The sequence below is a fragment of the Puma concolor genome, chromosome B2 (genome assembly GCF_028749965.1).
Source record: "Puma concolor isolate L17-30 chromosome B2, mPumCon1.1.hap2, whole genome shotgun sequence".
NCBI lineage: Eukaryota > Metazoa > Chordata > Mammalia > Carnivora > Felidae > Puma > Puma concolor.
In genome coordinates this window covers 100,497,155-100,522,572 of record NC_141671.1, presented here as the reverse complement: position 1 = coordinate 100,522,572, position 25,418 = coordinate 100,497,155, and the positions used below count along the sequence as shown (strand labels likewise).

General features: G+C 38.5%; 1 protein-coding gene across 1 annotated transcript in view; it reads left to right on the top strand.

Moving 5' to 3' along the window:
* The window catches only part of AK9 (adenylate kinase 9), a 131,158-nt gene that overhangs the window by 47,606 nt on the left and 58,134 nt on the right, over nucleotides 1-25,418 (top strand). The window contains 5 exon segments of the mRNA XM_086707568.1: nucleotides 2,948-3,096; nucleotides 14,330-14,486; nucleotides 15,538-15,652; nucleotides 19,815-19,888; nucleotides 23,358-23,516. Of these exon segments, the coding sequence (XP_086563694.1) occupies nucleotides 2,948-3,096; nucleotides 14,330-14,486; nucleotides 15,538-15,652; nucleotides 19,815-19,888; nucleotides 23,358-23,516 (654 nt within the window).

The window sequence follows — 25,418 nt, the reverse complement described above, 5'->3', positions numbered from 1 at the left end:
ATAATCCAGTGAAGAAATGGGCAAAAGACATGGATAGACACTTCTCCAAAGAAGACATCCAGATGGCCAACTGACACATGAAAAAATGCTCAACATCACTCATCATCAGGGAAATACAAATCATAACCACAATAAGATACCACCTCACAACTGTAAGAATGGCTAACATTAACAACTCAGGCAATGACAGATGTTGGCGAGGATGCAGAGAAAGAGGAACCTTTTTGCACTGCTGGTGGGAATGCAAACTGGTGCAGCCACTCTGGAAAACAGTATGGAGGTTCCTCAAAAAAATTAAAAATAGAACCACCCTATGACCCAGCAATTGCACTACTTGGTATTTATCCAAGGGATACAGGTATGCTGTTTCAAAGGGGCACGTGAACCCCAATGTTTATAGCAGCACTATCAGCAATAGCCAAAGTATGGAACGAGCCCAATTGTCCATCGAAGGATGAATGAATAAAGAAGATGTGGTATATATATATATATATATATATATATATATATATATATATATGTATATATATATACACACACAAACACAATGGAGTATTACTCGGCAATCAAAAAGAATGAAATCTTGCCATTTGCAACTACATGGATGGAACTGGAGGATATTATGCTAAGTGAAATTAGTCAGAGAAAGATAAATATCATATGGCTTCATTCATATGAGGACTTTAAGACACAAAACAGATGAACACAAGGGAAGGAAAGTAAAATAATATAATAACAGGGAGAGGGACAAAACATAAGAGACTCTTAAATATGGAGAACAGAGGGTTACTGGTGGGGTTGTGGGAGCGGGGATGGGCTAAATGGATAAGGGGAATTAAGGAATCTACTCCTGAAATCATTGTTGCACTATATGCTAACTAACTTGGATATAAATTAAAAAAATAAAAAAAAAATTCATCTTTAAAAACAAGAAACAAAACAAAACAAAATACCTAAAAGAAAGTAGCTCTCAGCCACTAATATTTAATATTTAAAAAAATCTTAAGTTGGACCCCTAAAAAGGTAAATTCATATTTGGGTTATTTGGTTCACTTCGATTGTGGATCTAAAAATCATAAATAATTTCTTAAGAATTTTGAAGGAGAAAGATGTGATTTAAAAATAACATTGTTAATGTTCTGTCTTAAAGGCTACCCTATGATGAACAGTTAGACATGCAAGAACACAGAAAAAAAGAAAATGTGATTTATTGTTTTAGTGAAACAGGGACTCTATCTTTCTGTTCTGCCATCCCTGGCATGTGGCTACCAGAAAAAGTAACAAGATGGCCAATGATGCTCCAGCCATCATAACAGTGTGCTTAGCAGGAAGAGGAAAAATGTAAGGGACAAAAACTGGCACTCCACCCAGTTGAGGTATTCCTCTTTATTTTTTTAAATTGTTTAAAAAGTTTATTTATTTATTTATTTTTTTATATATTTTTTTTCTTCAACGTTTATTTATTTTTGGGACAGAGAGAGACAGAGCATGAACAGGGGAGGGGCAGAGAGAGAGGGAGACACAGAATCGGAAACAGGCTCCAGGCTCTGAGCCATCAGCCCAGAGCCCGACGCGGGGCTCGAACTCCCGGACCGCGAGATCGTGACCTGGCTGAAGTCGGATGCTTAACCGACTGCGCCACCCAGGCGCCCCAAAAAGTTTATTTATTTTGAGAGAGTGAGAACATGTGGGGGACAGGCAGAGAGATGGGGGAGAGAATCCTCACTGACAGCACGGAACCCCCAAGGAGCGAGGCGGGGCTCAATCTCACTGACCCAAGTGACATCATGACCTGAGCCAAAATCAAGAGTTGGACGCTTAACCAACTGAGCCACCCAGGCGCCCCACCGCTTTTCTTTTGAATTATTCTTCTTTAATGAAGTGACAGGAAGTCTCACCACGAAAAAAAATATGCTCACATCTTACCTATGGGCTATCTAAGCTATAAGGGAAGTTGGGAGATGTAGTGTTTTTAGCTGGACACATTGCTGACCCCAACAAAATCGAGATTCTGTTACTAAGGACGAGAAGAATGGATAATGAGTGAACAACTAGCAGCTTCGAGAGCATTTGGTATCTTTGCCTGGCTCTTTCTGCCCCATCGTGCCCCCTTCCCAAGGCTACAGGAACATCATGGGTTCTCGTCTCTTCCACTCTGGTTCCCCAGGAACTGCTGGCTCTCTCCATCCCTAAGAACAGATTCCTCACTTCGCAGCAGAGGGCAGCAGAAGCTGCTCATTGAAAGCCCTTTGGAGTTTTTCTGGGCTGGGATAAATTATGCTCTAGCAGGAGACCCTGGTGGACGGAGCATTAAGGCAGCAGCTCAGGAAGCACAACTGGAAAGGCAGAGGTAGAGGAGTCAAGTGGAGCTGCCAATCTCTTGCCTGATTAGAGGAATGGATGAATATTTATATCATGATGCAGTCTATGAGCCAACTCAGCTGTGTGAGGAGGCATTCAGCATGCAATGAGGACAAGAATGAAGTGTAGCACTAGAAAAACCAGGCTGTGCCACCCATTCTTCCATCTCTGCCAACCTGCCTACTTCTTATCCACTTACTGTTTCGTGTGGTCTTATGCTTATAATTGGAAGTATTCATCTTGTTTTCTGATTAATTCCCTAGATGCGCATATTTTAGCTTGAGCCCTACAATCCTTTGGTTTCTACCTCTTCTACCTGGCTTCCTGAGTTTTGACTCCTGCTGGACGTGATTTTCTTCTTCCTCATTCACTTTTGTTCCAAAACACTAGCTATAAGCCACTGCTCTGATGTTTTGTGTTTCCTAACTTAACATTTCCTCCCTAGACTATTTCCCCCTTCTTGGCGCATGTACAGCAATAAACACAAAGATACTATTTTGGGGGGGTCAAGTATTAACTATCATGTTCTATTGCAAATAGCATTGCCCACTAAAATTATTAATGGCATTAGGTTATTTTACTTTAGATTCAACAGAAGACTCAATAGAAGAGGTAACTGCAGATCATCCAGAGGTTCTTTCTATAATAGAGGAGACTGTAAAAATGACAAAGGATATGAACTTTGAACATCCATATGAAAAACATGCTGAAATCCTAGAGGAAATCATCAAAGAGGTAAGAAATCCAGATCCAAACATTTATGCTTAGTAATTTTTAATTTCAACAACTATGCAATATAATTTCATAGCTTTGGAATTAATTCTTTATTGACTTTTGTTTAACTGAGTTCAGTTGGTTAAAATATGGTGCATAGGAAGCCAGTGCCAAAATAGATATTTCATCTATGAGCTAATTAGTTGTTAACCAAGACAAATTTTACTCCATAGCTAAATTATTTCATCCAACCACCTTGAACATGTGTTCATAGGGGAAATGGATGGACACACAAGTGATTTTCCAATCTAAGGGGAAAATGAAGCCTCAGATGCTTTGTCTTACTGATGGCAAACCAGGTTTATCTCTGGTTTACAAAGAACAAGATATCCATATGGGTCTGTTTTGTACAGGGACCTTGAGTAAGCATTCAGAGCAACAGGCAAAGACAACAAATCTGTTTTGGACTCTCAATGAATTTCTTTGGTATTTCTATGTAATTTGAAAGTGATATAATTAAATGTTGGGAGGAGGAAAAAAAATATTTTGAGAGTATAGCACCACTCTATAACACACTGGGTAGGCTCCTTGAGTCCCAGACTGTACCCAGGATGAATTGCTGTCCCCCTCTGAGCTTCCCATAGAGATCTTTCAACTTCTTCTGCATGTCTTCAGGTTGTTTTGTCATCAACTGATTCCTTCAGAAACATTCTGACAGGGGTGCCTGGGTGGCTCAATCAGCTAGGTGTCCAGCTCTTGATTTCAGCCCAGGTCATAATCTCATGGTTTGTGAGTTTGAGCCCCACATCGGGCTCTGCACTGACAGCACAGAGCCTGCTTGGGATTCTCTCTTTCCCTCTCTCTATTCCTCCCCCACTGTGCTCTCCCCCCTCCCAACCTCCAAATAAATAAATAAACTTAAAAAATTTTTTAAAAAAGAAACATTCTGAGAACCTACTGCTTGCCCTTTAATATGCTAGATTCTAGGGCTATGAAGATGAATTAAACGCAACTCTTTAAGGAGCCATCAGTCAGGTGGGGAAGGCTGATGAAATGAGCTATCATGTACTAAGTGATAAGTAGATATGTGCAAGGTGTAGGAATCCCACTAAGGTCAAGATGGTCATCTCTGCATGGAAGGTGAGACAGAGCATCCCAGAGGAGAGACATACAAGTGAAGCAGGTCTTTAGCATGATGGAAGCCCCATCCTGACCCTTCACGGAAAAATTTCTCCATTCTCTTCAGAGTTTATTCTGGAGGATACAAATCTACAGGGAGTACCAAAGCATTTCTGATATATATAGGAATGTATGTAGTGTCACTAGATGATAAACTGCCACTCTGGGATTGTGGAGGAGTTTAAGTCACATTAGATTTTTTTTTTATTATTAATTATTTATTTATTTATTTTATTTAAAAGAGAGAATGCATGAGCGCCAGTGGTGGGGAGGGGGCAGAGGGAGAGAGAGACAGAAAGAATCTTTTTTTTAACGTTTATTTTTCAGAGAGAGTGAGAGAGAGAACATGCACAAGCAGGAGAGGGGTAGAGAGAGAGAGAGGGAGACAAAGAATTCATAGTAAGCTCCAGGCTCTGAGCTGTCAGTGCAGAGCCCAACACGGGGCTCAGACTCACAAATCATGAGATCATGACCTAAGCCGAAGTCAGATGCTTATCCCACTGCACCATCCAGGTGTCCTGAGTGAGAGTCTTAAACAGGCTCCATGCCCAGTGTGGGTCTCGATCCCACAATGTTGGGATCATGATCTGACAGCAATGGACAGATCATCTAAGAAGAAAATCAACATAGAAACAACAGCTTTGAATGACGCACTGGGTGGGATGGACTTGACAGATATATTCAGAAAATTTCATCCTAAAGCAGTGGAATACCATTCTTCTCGAGTGCACATGCAATTCTCCAGAATAGATCACATCCGGGGACATAAATCAGCCCTCAACAAGTACAAAAAGATCGAGATCTTACCACGCATATTTTCAGACCACAACACTATGAAACGAAATCAACCACAAGAAAAATTTGGAAAGACAACAAATAGTTGGAAATTAAAGAACATCCTACTACAGAATAAATGGGTTAACCAAGAAGTTAAAGAAGAAATTAAAAAGTACATGGAAGCCAATGAAAATGATAACACCACAGTCCAAAACCTCTGGGATGCAACAAAGGCAGTCATAAGAGAGAGGTATATAGCAACCCAGGCCTTCCTAAAGAAGGAAAAAAAGTCTCAGATACACAACCTAACCTTACACCTTAAAGAGCTGGAAAAAGAACTGCAAATAAAACCCCAAACCAACAGAAGATGGGAAACAATAAAGATTAGAGCAGAAATCAATGCTATCGAAACCAAACAAAAACAAAAAATCAGTAGAACAGAGCAATGAAACCAGGAGCTGGTTCTTTGAAAGAATTAACAAAATTGATAAACCCCTAGCCAGTTTGATCAAAAAGAAAAAGGAAAGGACCCAAATAAATAAAATCAAAAATGAAAGAGAAGAGATCACAACCAACTGCAGAAATACAAACAATAATAAGAGAGTATTATGAGCAATTATATGCCAATAATTTGGGCAATCTGGAAGAAATGGACAAATCCCTAGAAACATACAAACTACCAAAACTGAAACAGGAAGAAATAGAAAATTTGTAGAGACCCAAAACCAGTAAAGAAATTGAATTAGTAATCAAAAATCTCCCTAAAAACAAGAGCCCAGGGTTGGATGGCTTTCCAGGGGAATTCTTCCAAACATTTAAAGAAGAGTTAATACCTATTCTTTTGAAACTATTCCAAAAAATAGAAATGAAAGGAAAACTTCCAAACTCATTCTATGAGGCCAGCATTACCTTGATTCTAAAACCAGACAAAGACCCCAGTAAAAAGAACTATAGACCAATTTCCCTGATGAACATGGATGCAAAAATTCTCAACAACATACTAGTCAACCGGATCCAACAATACATTGAAAGAATTATTCACCATTATAAAGTGGGATTTATACCTGGGATGCAGGGCTGGTTCAATATCTATAAATCAATCAATGTGATACATCACATTAATAAAGAAAGGACAAGAACCAGATGATCCTTTCAATAGATGCAGAGAGAGCATTTGACAAAATACAGCATCCTTTCTTGATAAAAACCTCAAGAAAGTGGGGATAGAAGGATCATACCTCAAGATCATAAAGGTTATATACGAAAGACCCACCACTAATATCATCCTCCATGGGGAAAAACTAAGAGCTTTCCCCCTAATGTCAGGAACATAACAGAGATGTTCACCCTCACCACTGTTATTCAACATAGTGTTGGAAGTCCTAACTTCAGCAATCAGACAATACAAAGAAATAAAAGGCATCCAAATCAGCAAGGAGAAAGTCAAACTTTCCCTCTTCACAGATGACATGATACTCTATATAGAAAACCCAAAAGATTCCACCAAAGAACTGCTAGATAAAACTGCCAATCCATGAATTCAGCAGTGGCAGGATATAAAATGAATGCACAGAAATTGGTTGCATTTCTATACACCAATAATGAAGCAGCAGAAAGAGAAATCAAGGAATCGATCCCATTTACAATTGTACCAAAAACCATAAAATACCTAGGAATAAATCTAACCAAAGAGGTGAAAAACTATACACTGAAAACTATACAGTATAGAAAGCTTATGAAAGAAATTGAAGAAGACACACAAAAAAATGGAAAATTATTCCATGCTCATGGATTGGAAGAACAAATATTGTTAAAATGTCGATACTACCCAAAGCAATCTACACCTTCAGTGCAATCCTTATCACAATAACACCAGCATTCTTCACAGAGCTAGAACAAACAATCCTAAAATGTGTATGGAACCAGAAAAGACCCTGAAAAGCCAAAGCAATCCTGAAAAAGAAAACCAGAGCTGGAAGTATCACAATCCCAGACTTCAAGCTATATTACAAAGTTGTAATCATCAAGATAGTATGGTACAGACAGAAAAACAGAAACCTTGATCAATGGAACAGAATAGAGAACCCAGAAATGGATTTACAAACATATGGCCAACTAATCTTTGACAAAGCAGGAAAGAATATCCAATGGAATAAAGACAGTCTCCTCAGCAAATAGTGTTGGGAAAACTGGACAGCGACATGCAGGAGAATGAGCCTAGACCATTTTCTTACATCATACACAAAAATAAACTCAAAATAGATGAAAGACCTAAATGTAAGACAGGAAGCCATCAAAATCCTTGAAGAGAAAGCAGGCAAAAACCTCTTTGACCTCAGCCGCAGCAACTTCTTATTCAACATGTCTCTGGAGACAGGAAACAAAAGCAAAATGAAGTATTGGGACCTCATCAAAATAAAAAGCTTCTGCAGAGCAAAGGAAACAATCAGCGAAACTAAAGCAAACAATGGAACGGGAGAAGATATTTGCAAATGACATATGGATAAAGGGTTAGTATCCAAAATCCATAAAAAAACTTATCAAACTCAACACCCAAAAAACAAATAATCCAGTGAAGAAATGGGCAAAAGACATGGACAGACACTTTTCCAAAGAAGACATGCAGATGGCCAACTGACACATGAAAAACTGCTCAACATCACTCATCATCAGGGAAATACAAATCAAAACCACAATAAGATACCACCTCACACCAGTCAGAATGGCTAAAATTAACAACTCAGGCAATGACAGATGTTGACAAGGATGCAGAGAAAGAGGAACCTTTTTGCACTGCTGGTAGAAATGCAAACTGGGGCAGCCACTCTGGAAAACAGTATGGAGGTTCCTCAAAAAATTAAAAATAGAACCACCCTGTAACTCAGCAATTGCACTACTAGGTATTTATCCAAAGGATACAGGTGTGCTGTTTCAAAGGGACACATGCACCCCAATGTTTATAGAAGCTAATGGACAATAGCCAAAGTATGGAAAAGAGCCCAAATGTCCATTGATGGATGAATGGATAAAGAAGATGTGGTATGTATAAATATACACCATATATACTCTATGATATATATATATATATATATATATATATATATATATCATAGAGTATTACTCAGCAATCAAAAAGAATGAAATCTTGCCATTTGCAACTACATGGATGGAAATGGAGGCTATTATGCTAAGTGAAATTAGTCAGAGAAAGACAAATATCATATGACTTCACTCATATGAGGACTTTAAGAGACAAAACAGATGAACATAAGGGAAGAGAAACAAAAATAATATAAACACAGGGAGGGGGACCAAACATAAGAGACTCATAAATATGGAGAACAAACTGAGGATTACTGGAGGGGGTGTGAAGGGGGGATGGGCTAAATGGGTAAGGTACACTAAGGAATCTACTCCTGAAATCATTGTTGCACTATATGCTAACTAATTTGGATGTAAATTTTTAAAAAATAAAATTAAATAAATAAATAAATAAATAAATGAAACTAAGGCCATTAAAAGTAAAAAATAAAAATAAAAAAAGAAATCAGTCAAAGGGATGAAAAGTGCAGCATAGGGAATGTAATCAGCACTATTGTAATAACTTTGTATGGTGACAGAGGGTGACTACATTTATATTATCATGGTAAATAATTATAAACTTTATTTTGTAATGTATATAATTGCAGAATCACTATATTGTATAGCTGAAACTAATATTATATTGTATGTCAGTTGTACTTCAGTAACAAATAATAATAAATATATACATACATACTTTTACATGGATTTTTTTAAACCCACAACATGAGGATCAAGGTTCATTTTTTTCTAATACAAATATCCAGCTGTATTCTGGCACCATTTATTGAAAAGACCAACCTTTCCCCACTATCATAAATCAAGTGACCCTGGGGCGCCAGGGTGGCTCAGTGGGTTAAGCATCCAACTCTTGATTTTGGCTCAGGTCATGATCTCCTGGTTCATGAGCTCAAGCCCTGTGTCAGGAACAGCACTGACAGTGCAGAACAGCCTGCTGGAGGTTCTTTCTTTCCCTCTCTCTCTGCCCCCCCTCTCACGTGCTCTCTTTCTCTCTCTAAATAAATAAACTTTAAAAATAAATAAAAATTAAAAAATAAATCAAGTGGCCCTATCTGTGTGGTCTATTTCTGGACACTCTATTCTGTTCCATTGACGTATTTGTCTATCTGTGTTCCAGTACCACACATACTAACTACTGTAGCTCTGTAATTTCTCCCAGCATTGTTTTGTAGTTTTCAGGATAGAGGTCTTCAGTATCTCTCATTAGGTTTATTCTTAGGTATTTAATGTATTTTGATGCTATTTTAGATACCGTCGTGGTTGTATTTTATTTTCCAATTGTTCCTGCAATCATTTTTGTATCCTGTTTTCCCATTTTGCTTCCCACTAATTTCACTTTCTTATCTGAAGCTCACAGCCCATGTGCAGAACAGGTGCACTTGGGCCTAACGGATGATCCAGTCCAGGAAAAGGGAATAGGTTTTATTTCATTTGCAAATGGAACAGTTAGGCATGGCTCCCTAGAGTGATGGGTTAAGGAGGCTTCTGAAACCACATCTGTATCTCAGTATTTTTAGAATCTTTTAGAGTTATAGTTTAACAGTATTTTAAAGTCTTAAAAATACAGAAATAATGATAGGTATCATTTCTACCAAAGGGAAATAAGAGTCACCCCCTTGCAATGGCGAATGCACAGAAGTTTATTCCATGCTAAATCATTTGCCCTTTTCCCTGGTTTCTGTCTTGACTGGCTACAGAGCACACAACAACAGAGGCTGGGGGACACTGGGAACTTTTTTCTGCTCCTATCGCTCTGCACACTTGTGATAACTGAAGCTGTTACACAGACTATACCAAAGGTATTTGCCCAGTACCTAGCAGAAAAATGTCTCGAGAACAACATCAAGGGAAGTGGGGCTTTTGCGTCAAACCTGCTGCTGTATGTTGTTCAGCCCATGACTTAATCTTGCTGCGTATCATATCCACAACCTATTTCTTTAGTCACTGTAGTCTTCTCTATGTGATACATCAGTTTTACTCTGCTTCCATGGTCACACAGCTACTGCTCTAAAACATCTCCATTTCTGCCCTTGTACCTGTGTTCGTCACATGGTCATTATGTTTTTCTGGGCCTCCCTTGTCTCTCTGTGTCATGTCCTGCTTCCTCTGATTCTCCCAATCCCTTCTCTCAATCTCTCTCTCTCTCTCTAGATATTTTTCACAGTGATAAATATTTGTTTATACAAGCGAGAAACATATATGTATGTGTATATAATATATATATATTCACAAGTGATTAAAAGTAAACATGAAATAACATAGAATAAGGGAATCTAAAACAGCATTAAATACAGGGAAAAAAAATTTTTTTTAATTTTTTTAACGTTTATTTTTGAGACAGAGAGAGACCCAGCATGAACAGGGGAGGAGCAGAGAGAGAGGGAGACACAGAATCTGAAACAGGCTCCAGGCTCTGAGCTGTCAGCACAGAGCCCCACGCGGGGCTCGAACTCACGGACCGTGAGATCATGACCTGAGCCGAAGTCGGACGCTTAACCGACCAAGCCACCCAGGCGACCCCAGGGAAAAATTTATTAAGTTAAAATCACAAAAGGATAGAAAGATGAATAGTGCATTTAAATGTTACATCATTTTTCTAAATATTACTTTCTCTCACTCACCCCTTCCCTGAGGATGTCCAAAGAGAGTGACACTATTTTCAGCGCTCAGACACCTGAGAGCCCACTTCCATGACTCTGGTGACAGAGGGGCCAGACACAGACCAAGCACAAAGGGCCCCTTCCCTACCACTTGCCCTGCAAGGCGCAGTCTCCAGGCTCAGAGTCCCGCCTTCACTCTGCTGGGCCACACACTCAGGAGTTCTTTCAGATATGAAATCCTAAGGCAGGTTCCCCCTTCTCTCCACAGTGATCTCAACTGGGGAGTCTCCCTCAACAGATTCCTACACCGAAGCTGTTTTACCTATACATCCAAAACGTGTATCCTCAGGCACCCAGGTCCTTGCCTCCTGAAACTTTCCTCCCCTCAGCTTTGAAATGTCCAGGCCCGAGTGCCTTGTGCCACTTCAGCAACAGCAGCACCTTCCCCCTGCCCTGTTTCAGTGACTTCCTTTCCTGAAGCAGTGTCATGTGCCCATAATGTTTCACTTCTCTCTTCCCTTAGAGTCACTTGAGGTCAAGTCAGAAATATAACTTCCACATTTGGACCTGCGCAAACACAGTGGGAAAACTCTTCAAGCAAAATCTCAACAAAGAGGCTATTTAATAGTGATTCTCTCTATGAAGAAAAACAAACAAACATGAGAATCATAATTTTAGGACAAAGATCAAACTAGGGCAAGCATTTATAATAAATAATGACATATTAATTCCCTAATATAAATATTTCTCACAAAATCAAGGAAAATAGAGTACCCTAATATAAAAGCAGGCAAAAGGTATAAACAGATTATTTCATCAAAGAAGAAATGCAAATGGTTCATTGAAAATTTTCATGTTCAAATTTTGATAAAAAATATGAAACTTAAAACTGTGGGATACAGATTCTTACCTGTCAAATTGCCAAAGATTTTTAAAAATGCATAATAATCTATACTAGTGAGGCTATGATGAGATAGTCACGTAGGGAGAGTGAAAATTGTTACAGATGTTTTGGAAGCAATGTGTCGGTGTGTGTGAAAAGCCTTTAAAATGTTCATTCTTTTATGCCTTTTGACCTAAGGAATCTGACCTGAAGAAATACATAACATTTGGGCAAGGATTTATATATACAGATGTTCATCACAGTGTTATATTAAAATTGTAAGTGATGTAAACATTTAACAGTAAGAGAATAATTAAACAAAATAAGATCTATTCATTTGATAAAATACTATGAAGGGTGGTGCCTGGGTGGTTCTGTCGTTTGAGCATCCGACTCTCGATGTCAGCTCAGGGGATGATCTCATGGTTCGGGAGTTTGAGCCCTGCGTTGAGTTCCATGCTGAGTGTGGAGCCTGCTTGAGATTCTCTCTCTCTCACTCTCTCTCGCTGCCCCTCACCCTTGCCCGTGTGCTCATTCTCTCTCCAAAATAAAAAAATATATATTATGAAGGTATTAAATTTTTCAAATCCATTGAGTGAGATGGAGAAATTATAAATTGCATCTCGGTGTTGCTTTAATTTTCATATCTTGAAACTGGACAGTAAAATTTTCATTACCCATTGGGGCACCTGGGTGACTCAGTCAGTTGAGCATCCAGCTCTTGATTACAGCTCTGCTCATGATCTCACAGTTCATGAGTTCAAGCCAGCATCAGGCTTCACACTGACGGTGCAGAGCCTGCTTGGGATTCTCTCTCTCTCAGCCCCTCCCCCACTCTCTCTCACATGCTTGCTCTCTCTCTCTCTCTCTCTCTCTCTCTCAAAAATAAAAACAAAAATAATTTTTTTCATTAACCATTTATATTTCTTTTTTTTCAGTTTTACTGAGTTCTTTTTGTTTCTTTTTAAATTTTTTTTTAATGTTTATTTATCTTTGAGGGAGAAAGAGACAGAATGTAAGCAGGAGAGGAGCAGAGAGAGAAGGAAACACAGAATCTAAAGCAGGCTCCAGGCTCTGAGCTGACAGCACAGAGCCCAACACCGGTTTCGCACTCACAAACTGTGAGATCATGACCTGAGCTGAAGCCAGACGCTCAACTGACTGAGCCTCCCAGGCACCCCTATTGAGTTGTATTTGACATATAGCACTGTATTAGTTTAAGGTGTATAACATCAGGATATGGTTTATGTATATATTGCAAAATGTTTACCACAATAATTTTAGCTAACACCCATCACTTCACACACTTAGTTTGTGTGTGTGTGTGTGTGTGTGTGTGTGTGTGGTGAGAACTTCTAAGATTGACTCTCTTAGCAACTTTAAAATATACAATATAGTGTTATAAACTATAGTCAGACCATGCTGAATATTACATCCCCAGGACTTATTCATCTTATAACGGTACATTTGTACCTTTGATCCCCTACACTCATTCCCCCACCCCCACCCCTGCCTCTGGCCACCACATATCTGTTTCCTGTTTCTATGAGTTCATCTTTTTAGATTCTACATATAAGTGAGATTGTATAGTATTTGTCGTTCTCTGTCTGACTTATTTTCATTTATACTTCTTTTTTATAGCTTTCTCTTTTTCTCTAATTCTCTATGTTAAGAATTTCAAAGTGTTTAAAATTCTTTTTTTAAAAGACTCTTCACTGAGATGGAGATTCGAAAAGTAGGTAATCTTAAATTCTGCAGAGGCCAGGGAGTCATACCCATCCTCGTGACATCTCTTCCCCTTTCACTTCTAACATCCTATGATTACCTGGTGACACACAAACTTGAAACCCTCAGAGTAGGTGTATTCACAGATCCACATCACTAATTTCCATGCTCGTGTTGAGGCTGTTGCTACTGCACTGAGGGAGGAGGGTTGGGGGCAGAGTTTAGCAGAACTCCCTAAGCACCTGCAAGTTTTGTTTTGCCCCGATTCCTCTTACTGCTTTTAGCAACCATCTCAGTACATTCTCAGCTCTCACAATGAGGGATGAAAAGCAAAAGGGAAATGAAGAGTGTTGTCACTAAAACAGGCAAGCTGGACTGGGCCCTTGCTACTCAAAAGGTGGCCCAGGGACAACTGTCACCTGGGAGCATGTTAGAAATGCAGACTCATGGACCCTTGGTACCTAAAACCTCCTAAGTCAGGATCTGAATTCTATAATACTAAATAACAGGGGTGCCTGGGTGACTCTATCAGTTGAGCACTTGACTCTTGATTTTGGCTCAGGTCATGTTCCCTGGGTTGTGGGATTGAGCCCCACATTGAGCTCCATGCAGAGCGTGGAACCTGCTTGAGATTCTCTCTCTCTCTCTCTGCCCCTCTACCACTCATGTACGTGTGCACGCACATGCTCTCTCTCTCTCTAAAAATATACATATATATATATATATATATATATATATAATACTGAATAGCATATAGCAAAAATGTATTGTTCTATGTATTTAATAAAGGCTTTTGCTTCCCATTCTTAATTTTTAAAACTTAGTTGATTTCCTTAGAATTTTCCCTTTTAAAATAAACTGATTCTTTTTTTTTCTTTCCAGTGAGAATTTGAAAGATAATTGGTTAAGGTCCACAAAAATGATACATCAAAGAGTATCCTTGACTTCTGTGGCTGTGATGGTAATACCAGTGTGTCATTCTTAACAGGCTGTTGAAGAAAACACAAATAGGTCTTCTAGCACCCCAAAACATGGAGGATGGATCCTGGACAACTGCCCTATTATAAAAGAACTGTGGATAGTCTTAGTCGAGAAAGGAATTATACCTGACTTAGTAATCTGCTTATCAGATACAGAAAACAATGGTTGGTATATATTCATCATGTAATTTGAAAGTGAAGTTTTTCTTGATGATAATATGTTTAGTTACAATACAAAATGGAAAACTCTCCACTCTCCCTAGGTACATATTCCACCCCAACAATCCCTTCGTGACTTAGAGGTACACAAAATGAGACATCCATTCACCAAGTAGATGGCCAGGGATAGCGTGCTGGATCCCTGGATGTTCCATCAGGCCCGAACAATTATTCTTCGGTGCTCAGTTTAACACCCCATTCCCAGTCAGCACTATAACTTCTAAATGAGAAATATATAAGGCTGAGAGTAGAGACTATATACCTGTTCTTATTCACCTCAAATGGGAAATATTAAGTATATAAAGATAGAAGAACTCAATTTTAACTATTCCATCCCTTTGGACAAAGCTATAATAATCAAAGAAGTGTGGTACTGGCATAAAAACTGACCCCTAGAATAAAGAGCCCAGAAATACACCCCTACACATATGGTTAACTAATTTTTGACATGGGGGCTAAGAATATTCTGTCATCTTGCCTTTTAAGGAAATATATTTGAAAAGAGTTTCAAGGGGGGGAAATATATTATCTCTTTTCATGTTTTAATTATTTTTAACATGCCAATATATATCTCTTAGAAAGGATTTGAGATGGTCTCAGTATTTTATTTTTTTTTAAAATTTTTTTTCAACGTTTTTTTATTTATTTTTGGGACAGAGAGAGACAGAGCATGAACGGGGGAGGGGCAGAGAGAGAGGGAGACACAGAATCAGAAACCGGCTCCAGGCTCCGAGCCATCAGCCCAGAGCCTGACGCGGGGCTCGAACTCACGGACCGCAAGATCGTGACCTGGCTGAAGTCGGACGCTTAACCGACTGCGCCACCCAGGCGCCCCTGGTCTCAGTATTTTAAAGAACCTGGGCTCTACTTAGATAAATGCTTAAAGGAAAATGTATTTGGATTTAGGCAGAAATACTTTTTCATTGTTAATTTCCAAAATATATCTCACTGTATTTTATAGAGCTTCAAAGTTAATGTTATTCTCTTTATATTTCAGGAAAATATTTACTGAATAGACTGTATTTAGAGAATAAACCTGAAATTGACTCTAAGATTTTGGAAAGATTATTAGATGAACTACAAAAGAAAAAAAAAGAGGAAGAAGAAGCAAGGTAAAATCTGCCTGGCTTAATAAGACAAGTTAACGAATCTTTTATATCTATTTACAAGCTACATTTATGAAATATCTTTAATAACAAAACAGTGGTCCACTAAGTAGATCCAATTCTTAAAAAACAAAACAAAACAAACAGTAGTTTTACAAATACTTTCAGATTCTCTAAAGTACCGAGTTGGGCATGTTTTCTCAGCCCGAAATCAAACTTACTCTAGATCAGATGTTGACTCTCAAAAGACACTGTAAAAAAAACTGAGCACAAGCAAGACTTTTTTTTACCATATTTGTCTGTGGCTTAAATAATTTCGCTGACTAGTATCCACAAATTGAAGAATAACATGATAAAAAGTAAATGAAAGTACACTTGTGTGAAATAACTAAAATCTGAACCCTGACTATGTTCTACATAAGGAGAAAACAAGACTAATTATTTATAGTTGGCAGGCTCAACATCAAAGTTTATTTTCCAGTCTTGGTGCAATGAAGAGCTTTTACAAATGTGAGCACCTATCTATTTGTCCATGGCAGGGTCAAGAACTAAACTTTAATAAACTATCAGGTTCTTCAGATTGGAGAATAAAATATGAAAAGAAGCAGTGACTTAATTTGCTAATTGTTCTTTCTTGCTGAAACGTGCTTTAGATTGTAATTCATCCACTGGGATTCCTGCTTCTCAAAGTGATAATGTAAGAATTAAATTTCTTTATGCTAATCCACCAAAGCTCCTGCCGTTAAGGACAACACCTATAGACAGGAGCTTTCTCGAATGCTATTTCCTTTTCCCCTCAGATATCAGCAGTTAGAGCTGGGATTTAGGAACCTCTTTGAACTCTAGAAATTATGAAGCTGGGAGACACATAATGAGGGGCAGGGGAGGCAGATAACTGATAAGTGTATGTCAGAGGGATTTTTTTTTCAGTGTTTACTCTTCATCTAAGCCATTCCTTTAAGAACTCAATACCAAAATATATGAAGTATAATTTAGTTAGGTTATTTAATAAAAGTGTTTGATATATTGAGTACAAGATATTGATTCAGACAATAATTACAAATGTATTACATTTGCTTTCAACTTTTATAAGTTTTCTTATAAATGGAGCTACCATCTGCTAAGGTTTAAGGGATTACCTAATTTTTTCCCAGTGTATGAGAAATGGAAATATTTGAGAACAGATGAAGCTATTAACACAAGAGTAAAACAAAGTTCATGTGGTTTTTAGACTGAAGGTCTGCAACATTTTAAGGAGATAATTTAGAATACATACTACATATACATGTATCTTTTTTTTGAAAGAGAGAGAGTGAGAGAGAGGGAGGGAGAGAGTGCATGCATAGCAGGGGGAACAGAGGGAGGAGAGAGAGAATCCCAAGCAGGTTCCACTCTGTCAGTATAGAGCTCAACGCGGGGCTTGATCCCACAACCTTGAGATTATGCCTGAGCCAAAACCAGGAGTCGGGACACTTGACTGACTAAGCCACCCAGGCGCCCCACATGTATCATTTTTTTAAAAAAGGAAAAGAGAACTCCACTTTCTCCCTACTCTACCTTCATTTCCCTTTTATCCTATGGAACTCTGTGAGCTGTCTCTATAATCAATTGTTACCTCTTTTGATTCCAAATTGTCACATCTTTGTAAACTTCTTACAGGGAAAGATTTGCCCAGATTGAAACAAGCTTTTCTGCATCTTTATATGTTCTGTATATTTTCTAATTTCTATATTTTAAAAATTCAACATGAGTATTTTTAAACAAACATTTTTTCATATGCTGGAGAGAATGAAATTTAAAACTGTTAAAAAGAAAAAAGAAAAGTAATTTACCGGCCTTGCATCTCAGTTGGAAAGGAGATAAAATTAACAGGATTAAAAATTACAACTTGGGCCAAATATCTACAGACACACTGAATTCTGCAGCCTTTTTTTTTTTTTTTTTAATTTTTTTTTTTCCAACGTTTATTTATTTTTGGGACAGAGAGAGACAGAGCATGAACGGGGGAGGGGCAGAGAGAGAGGGAGACACAGAATCGGAAACAGGCTCCAGGCTCTGAGCCATCAGCCCAGAGCCCGACGCGGGGCTCGAACTCACAGACCGCGAGATCGTGACCTGGCTGAAGTCGGACGCTTAACCGACTGCGCCACCCAGGCGCCCCGAATTCTGCAGCTTTTATAGCAGCAGTTTACAGATGTGCCAGTCAAGTCCAAGATAATTTCTGTCCTTCCATTTTGTCTTTGACTCATTTATCCAAGTGGTTTTGTAGAAGTGACTAACAACTGACAGCAAAATTCTTCCTCATTCTTGTCAAGTCTTAGATTCTTAGCAGTGGCTTACTATATTTAGGCTGTGGACAAGGAAAGGTTCACAAAAGAGCCCTGCCTGAAATAAACAGGATGACTGCTGATGGGCACGCAGTCAAATGGGGAAGGGGTGAAGAAAGAATATCCAGGAGTCTCAGAGGTCCGGGTCATGAACAAAGAGAACTCGAATTACACCACGACTGCAGGCGAGATTGCAGGATTTAGAATACCTAAATGAGAGAACATTCCCTAGTAACAAGAAATACATCTGTTGGCAAAAGAAGTATAGCAGTGTCTTTTGAAAAGAATAGAAATAATTAGACTTTCACAAGATGGAGAAAAGGATGCAAAGAACACTGAATATGGAGAAGGACAGATTTACAGAACAGTCAGAAAAACTGCCCCAGCGTGGGCAACCAGTATGAATAGGCTCTACTTAATTCATCCCTTGTTGGTGAATACTTGATACAATTTTTTTTTTTAAACGCAATCGACATTCTTATTCATGTGTCTTTGTACAGTAGTATGTCAATTCTCGAGAGTTAATTCCTAGATATAGAATTTTAGGTCAAAGGTATACAAATTTTAATTTTAACAAGTATTGCTTTACTTCATCACTTTACTAGCTTTCCTTATACCTGTCTTCATCATGAAGGCAGGCTTAGTGCTTCAACCCTAGTGAAAAACAGATTCCCTCCAGATATTTATATTTTTATATTTCAAGTCTCCAAATTTCATTATTACTGTGTTGAATGGAAATAAGGAAATAATTTTTCTGATTACAAAGATAATTATCTATTCAATATAGAAAATTTTTATTTTATTTTATTATCATTTTTTAAATGTTTATTCACCTTTGAGAGAGAGAGAGAGAGAGAGAGACAGCACACAAGCAGGGGAGGGGTAGAGAGAGAGGGGGAGACACAGAATCGGAAGCAGGCTCCAGGCTCTGAGCTGTCAGCACAGAGCCCGACACGGCCCTCAAACTTACGAACCGTGAGATCATGACCTGAGCCGAAGTCGGACACTTAACTGACTGAGCCACCCAGGTGCCCCTAGAAAATTTTTAAATGCAAAAAATGATAAGTAAAAGAAAAAAATCTCATAATGCCAGCATCCAGAGATAATTACTGTGAACAGTTTGACTAGTTTTCTTCTAATCTTTTGATCATGATTTATATAAATTTTAAGTACAAAATTAAAATTAGATTATACATAGTTTTATATTATGCTTTTTTGTCACTTAATATTATTTTGTGAACATTTTCCACTTAATCCGAAGGGAAAATGGTCCAACTTCTCCCATTTACCTTTTCAAATTGGAGTGAGACAATCCTTTATTAATTTTGACAAATTTCCCAATTAACAGCCAAAGTTTTTTTAAGTGTAACATTGCAACTTTCCTTACCAAAAAAAAAAAAAGAAAAAAACTGGGGGGAAAAAAAACCTGGAAAATTAACTGACTTCAATATCAGCAAAGTAAACATTTACAGTGTAAAGTTAAAAAGTATAATGAACAGGGGTGCCTGGGTGGCGCAGTCGGTTAAGCGTCCGACTTCAGCCAGGTCACGATCTCGCGGTCCGTGAGTTCGAGCCCTGCGTCGGGCTCTGGGCTGATGGCTCAGAGCCTGGAGCCTGTTTCCGATTCTGTGTCTCCCTCTCTCTCTGCCCCTCCCCCGTTCATGCTCTGTCTCTCTCTGTCCCAAAAATAAACGTTGAAAAAAAAAATTAAAAAAAAAAAAGTATAATGAACATTATACACAACTTACTCTATTTTTTACCATCATAAGCCTCAAATACTGTAACATTGTGAGATGTCTGAATTTCCAAAGATGATTAAATTTTGGACATTTTCGTTTCAGAAAAGCCACTGAAGAGGCATTGAGAATACAAGAAAACCAAAGCCTGTTGGAAGCTATGAATGAGAAAGCAAAAGGCAAACACAGATTTATATCACTAATAATGTGTCATTTAATTTTGTATTGTTACTGCAGGAAACTGCAGTATTTCAAGTGAATTACAGACAAGGTGACCATATATCCCTGTTTGCCCATGAGAGTCTAGGTTTATGCCTGTGGTATTGAAATATTTATTTGATCCACTTTCATTCTTAGTGTTCCAATTTAGATAATAAATTATATGGTCACTAGAGTAATGGAGTCATAGGAAAAGAGCTCCCACACAGATACCTACGTGTGCACCCTCTACATGGATCATATGCAGCATGTCGTAAAACAGCTGCCTCGTCATGTACGACACACGGCTGCTGGAATTCTGGTAGAAGGATTCCTGGGGAAGTTGAGAAAACAGCCAATCTCCTGCTATACCTATTTTCTTTGAACTTAAACTTCTATCTCCATTACAGAAGAATTTACTCGAAAAGTTTCTTTTAAGACTGAAGCTCTTAGCCTAGGGTTCATGGATAAAATTCAGAGGCCTGTGAGCTTGAATGGGGAAGTAACTACAACTTTATTTTCTCTAACCTTTATCTGAAATTTAATATTTCCTTCAACTGGTAATTAATATAGGCAACAAACCATAATAGTATCAGTAGTAGCTTGACTTTGTCACCAATAGGAACAAAAATACTTTCATGTCACATTACAGTTTTATATATCCTGGTTATGCTTATCACTATTTCAAAATGATGGTAGTTATTAAACCAATTGCTACCTGTTGTTATTTAATGCATTAGTAAATTTCACAAATTTCCTACAGCACAAAATTTATTTTGATATCTTCATACCTACATTTCAATATAATTGGATTCTTATGAATTTTATTTTATGGGTGTGAAAGCATTATTCTAAGGAGGGCCCATAAGTTTCATCAGGCTGCCAGAAGGGTCCATGATTCAAAAGAGTAAAAAGTGTCTATTTCAGTTTTCCTTTGCTGGCAACAAGCCACCCCAAAACTGTAAAAGAGCCACATTTGTATTCCGTACACGTTTCTGTGGGTCAGGACTTAACTCAGGGCTGATCTCTCCCTGCTCCCTGGGAAGCTCATTCAGGCTTTGAGTGGCCACCTCAGAAGTCAGTCCTCCAGCCCCAGACAGGTTTTCAGAGACTGCAGCCTTGACCAACATCTTCATTTGACCTCATGAGAGACCCAAAGACAGAGCCACCGGTCAAGCTACCCCCAAAATCCCGACCCCAGGACCTGCAAGGATAACATGTGGTTATTGTTGTTTTAATCACTAAATTTTGGAGTTCTTTATTATGAAGCAATAGACAACTAATACAACACATACTTAGTAAAATCGCAGATAGTATAAGGATCTTAACACATTTTTCAATCCATTCCTGACTTATCTGGTACACAGATTAGCCATTAGAATTCTAGAAAAAGTATTAGAACTTTTTACACTTCTCAGCATCATTATATAAACTCTTCATTTGTATATTTTATAAAGTACCTAATATGGAAAAGAATTCAATTTATAGGGGTACCTTGGGGGCTCAGTCGGTTAAGCATCTAACTCTTGATTTTGGCTCAGGTCATGATCTTGCAGTTGGTGAGATTGAGCCCCAAACTGTGCTCTGCACTCACAGTGCAGAGCCTGCTTGGTATTCTCTTTCTCACTCTCTCTCTCTGTTCCTCTCCTGCTGGCACATGCTCTCTCTCTCTCTCTCAAAAATAAATAATTTTTTTTAATATTTATTTATTTTTGGGAGAGAGAGAGACAGAGAGTGAGCAGGGGAAGGGCAGAGAGAGAGAGAGAGAGAGAGAGGGAGACACAGAATCTGAAGCAGGCTCCAAGCTCTGAGCTTTCAGCACAGAACCTGATGGGCTCGAACTCATAAACTGTGAGATCATGACCTGAGCTGAAGCTGGGCACTTAACCAACTGAGCCACCCAGGCGCCCAAAAAATAAATAAACTTAAAAAAAAAAGAATTCAACTTAAAAATAACTACATGTATGCATGTTAGGCATTTGATAATTTTTTTTACTATAAGAAGATACTCAGTTGAAAGACATTGTGAGTTTCGGCCGTACAGCACATAATGTCATGCCAAGCCCTGGTCAGATTCCGCAAACGCTACTTCTTCCTTGTGTGCATCACCATAAATTCCTCTATGTAACACAAAAGAGTCACCACAATGTAAGTCACCTACTTGGAAGCCACATGCACTGTAGTCCTGGTACAGACCCAGACCTATAAGAAAAAACACTTGGGGTTGCTTTGCTCTGGGTGCTTAATCATCCAGATTTAGATTAACATTCAGATACCAGAGGTATCTCATACCAGATAGTCTTGGAAGGTAATCAGTGGAGGAAGAAATTTCCACAAGAGTCCAGAAAACAGGCTCATTCATTTTCTCGTATCATCTGCATAGAAATATCTTGTTTTTTAATTTCATGAATATATTAAAAGGAGTTGAGGAGATAGGTTTTCTTTCTTTTTTTAATTTTAATTTTTATTTTTAACGTTTATTTATTTTTGAGACAGGGAGAGACAGCATGAACGGGGGAGGGTCAGAGAGAGAGGGAGACACAGAATCTGAAACAGGCTCCAGGCTCTGAGCTGTCAGCACAGAGCCTGACGTGGGGCTCGAACTCACGGACCACGAGATCATGACCTGAGCCGAAGTCGGATGCCCAACCGACTGAGCCACCCAGGCGCCCCAAGGAGATAGGTTTTCTGACACTGTTCACCACATCTTCTTCCTGAAAGATTTACATGCAACTCCATAAAACTTGGAATTATGCTTTCAAAATTTACATTTGACATACGAATCAACATATTCCATTATTTGCAATTAGGTATAAGAAAATCTGTCATGTGTACGTTAAATCTAGCCTCATGCTGCCCAATAGAAATCTAATGCAAGTCACATATGTAACTTTAAATTTTCTAGTAGCTACATAAAAGCAAAAAGAAACAAGTGACATTAATTATATTTTACTTAATATACACAGAAGATTATTTTTTAACATGTAATCGGTGCAAAAATTTCTGAATGTACTTTGCATTCAGTTTTTCATACTAAGCCTTTGAAATCCATTGTGTATTTTATATTTGCAGCACACCTCAATTTGGATTAGCCACATCTCAAGTGCTCAACAGCCACACATAGCTAATGGCTCCACATCAGTGCAGTTCTAGCCATTTCCTTATTGAATGGCCTTCTGGGCTGTTTCCAGTTTTTTACTGTTAAAACCCTTAACCCCATGTTCCCCTAGCACTCCGAGCACATGACTATTATCTTTTGCCACTACATTTTAATAGATAAAATATGTAGCCATTGTATCTGTCTCCCTCATTAAACCCCATGCTCCAGGAGGGCAAGGCCATTCCTTATTCTTTGTTTTGGCCTCAGCACTTATCAGAATCCTTGACATCCAATTAAATATTTGTTAACCTAAACCGAATAATAATTTTTTTCTCCTAATTTTTTTTTAGAACTAGAAGAGACTGATCCAGAGACTGAAGAGGAGATTGAAGGTGAGGAGTCTGAAGCTCAGGAAGGGTCTGAGGCCCTGGAAGTAGCCGAGGAGACCAGGGGATCCTTACCTGAGGAACCTGAAGTGCCGGAGGTCCCTGAAACAGAACCTGAATCAGGTTAGACTCTACTGAGGCCATGTCCTTAATTCTACTTATGTCCATCGGGGTATGTGTGTGTGTGTGCACATGCATGTGTGTATTTGTGTCTTTTCTATGTTAATAAAATGGATGCAGGCTAAGAATGGTGACATGAGCTTCCAGAGAGCAACCATTTAGTCCAAATCACATGGGTTGCAATGTTGTAGAAATGCCAAATCTTCTCTGCCCTGGTACTAGCACTCAGGAGCAGGGCCAGCTATGTAAAATGTGAGTCTCGTAGTTCAAAAAGCAGGAAAATGTGCCTTTAAATGTACTAAAATATTAAGCTTTTCCTTTTCTTCCACAGACTCTCTCTCAATTTGTCATGGTGCTTTTGGTTTGCTATTTAATCTCATTTTAACTAAATAAAAATTTTAAATTTTATTCATTAGCATGGATTTTACTGTTCATCTTTATGTCGTACAATGCCATATTTAAATGGAAATATAAGAGCATTTAACTCATGTGCAGAGTCACCAAAATTATACAGTTTGTATTTTGCAGCTTGTACATGCATATGCATTTCATTCTTAACAGAATACTGTATCAGTTCCATGCATAAAACTAGCTCAGCTTTTTATTTTGCTTCTTAATATGCACATATATTCTATCAACACTCTCCAGCTTTCTAATGATTAAGGGAAGACTGAAAGTAGGGAACTCTGGGTTGCCCTGTTTTTTCCTTTACCTCTACATCATCCTTTTCAGCCTAAATGTTTAGCTAATACAGGAAAGTAACATGAGTAAGAAAGTTTCCTTGATTATTCACATCTCTTTGAATGCTATCACCTTCTTTCAGTATCTGAAGCAAGTTGTAGTTCAAGGGAAAGCATGGTCTCTCATTGCTGCCAGAGTCCTCCCTCCCCCCACAACACTCAATCACATGACTCCTTCACACATAGGTCCCTTAGAATTCTACACTCATGATGGGGCGTCAGGAATGTTCATGAGAACTTGAGAGCAAGGGATGGGAAACACATATTGTGCGTATCTCTACTCGCATGCACTCTCTGTTGTCCCCCTGGAGTCCCTTTTGATTTTGATTAAAAAAACAATTCAAAGGTAAAATTACTAAAAATTTCAAATGACAACCAAAGAGCATTAATCTAAGTGTGAGGCCATTGTAAGCAAAAGACCTTGTGCAAGTGCATGGGTCACACTTGTGAGCCAGCCCTGCCTCACAGGTCCAGTTTGGTGGACTAGTGCAGGGCTCTAAGAAGGAGTCTGTGGACAATGCAAGTTACTCTCAGGAGAGTGTCTTAAAGCAGCAAGACAGGGGACCCCACTGTGGTGGGAATGAGGCAAATAAATGCTTTCAAGCATGGTTAGTATTGGATTAGAAACTAATCCTACCATCTAAAGGCCTTCAGATACCTGCAGCTACATGCCAGCCTGGAGTAATTAAGGACTGAGAACCCGCTGTTAGCTGTAAAAGGACCAGGACTAAGAGGAATTTTTACAGTGAGAAATCTCAGGTTCAACATAAATCATTTTTACTGTAGGATTGGCATTAGCTTTATGAGACAATAAGTACAAAATCAGATCCCTTGTGCCAAACAGAGGAGCCAGCAGGATGAAACATACAATTTCCTTTTAGGAGTCCCACACCTCTATTGACTTCAGCTCCTACCCAGAAACTTCATTGTTTTCTTCAGTACCTAATCAATTTGACTGATGATTCTTCTACCCACCTACCTTTCACAAGAAGACAGGCCATAAAATAACAAAAGAAAGAAAGGAAACTGACATCCATCAAATATGACATGTCAAACATATCCCTATAATTCCAGTGTCCACAATAGCTCACAATTAGTATTTACTGATGTTATAGGTCTATGGGACAATTCAGTGTTGTTGCCTTCTATCTGATTAATTCCCCCC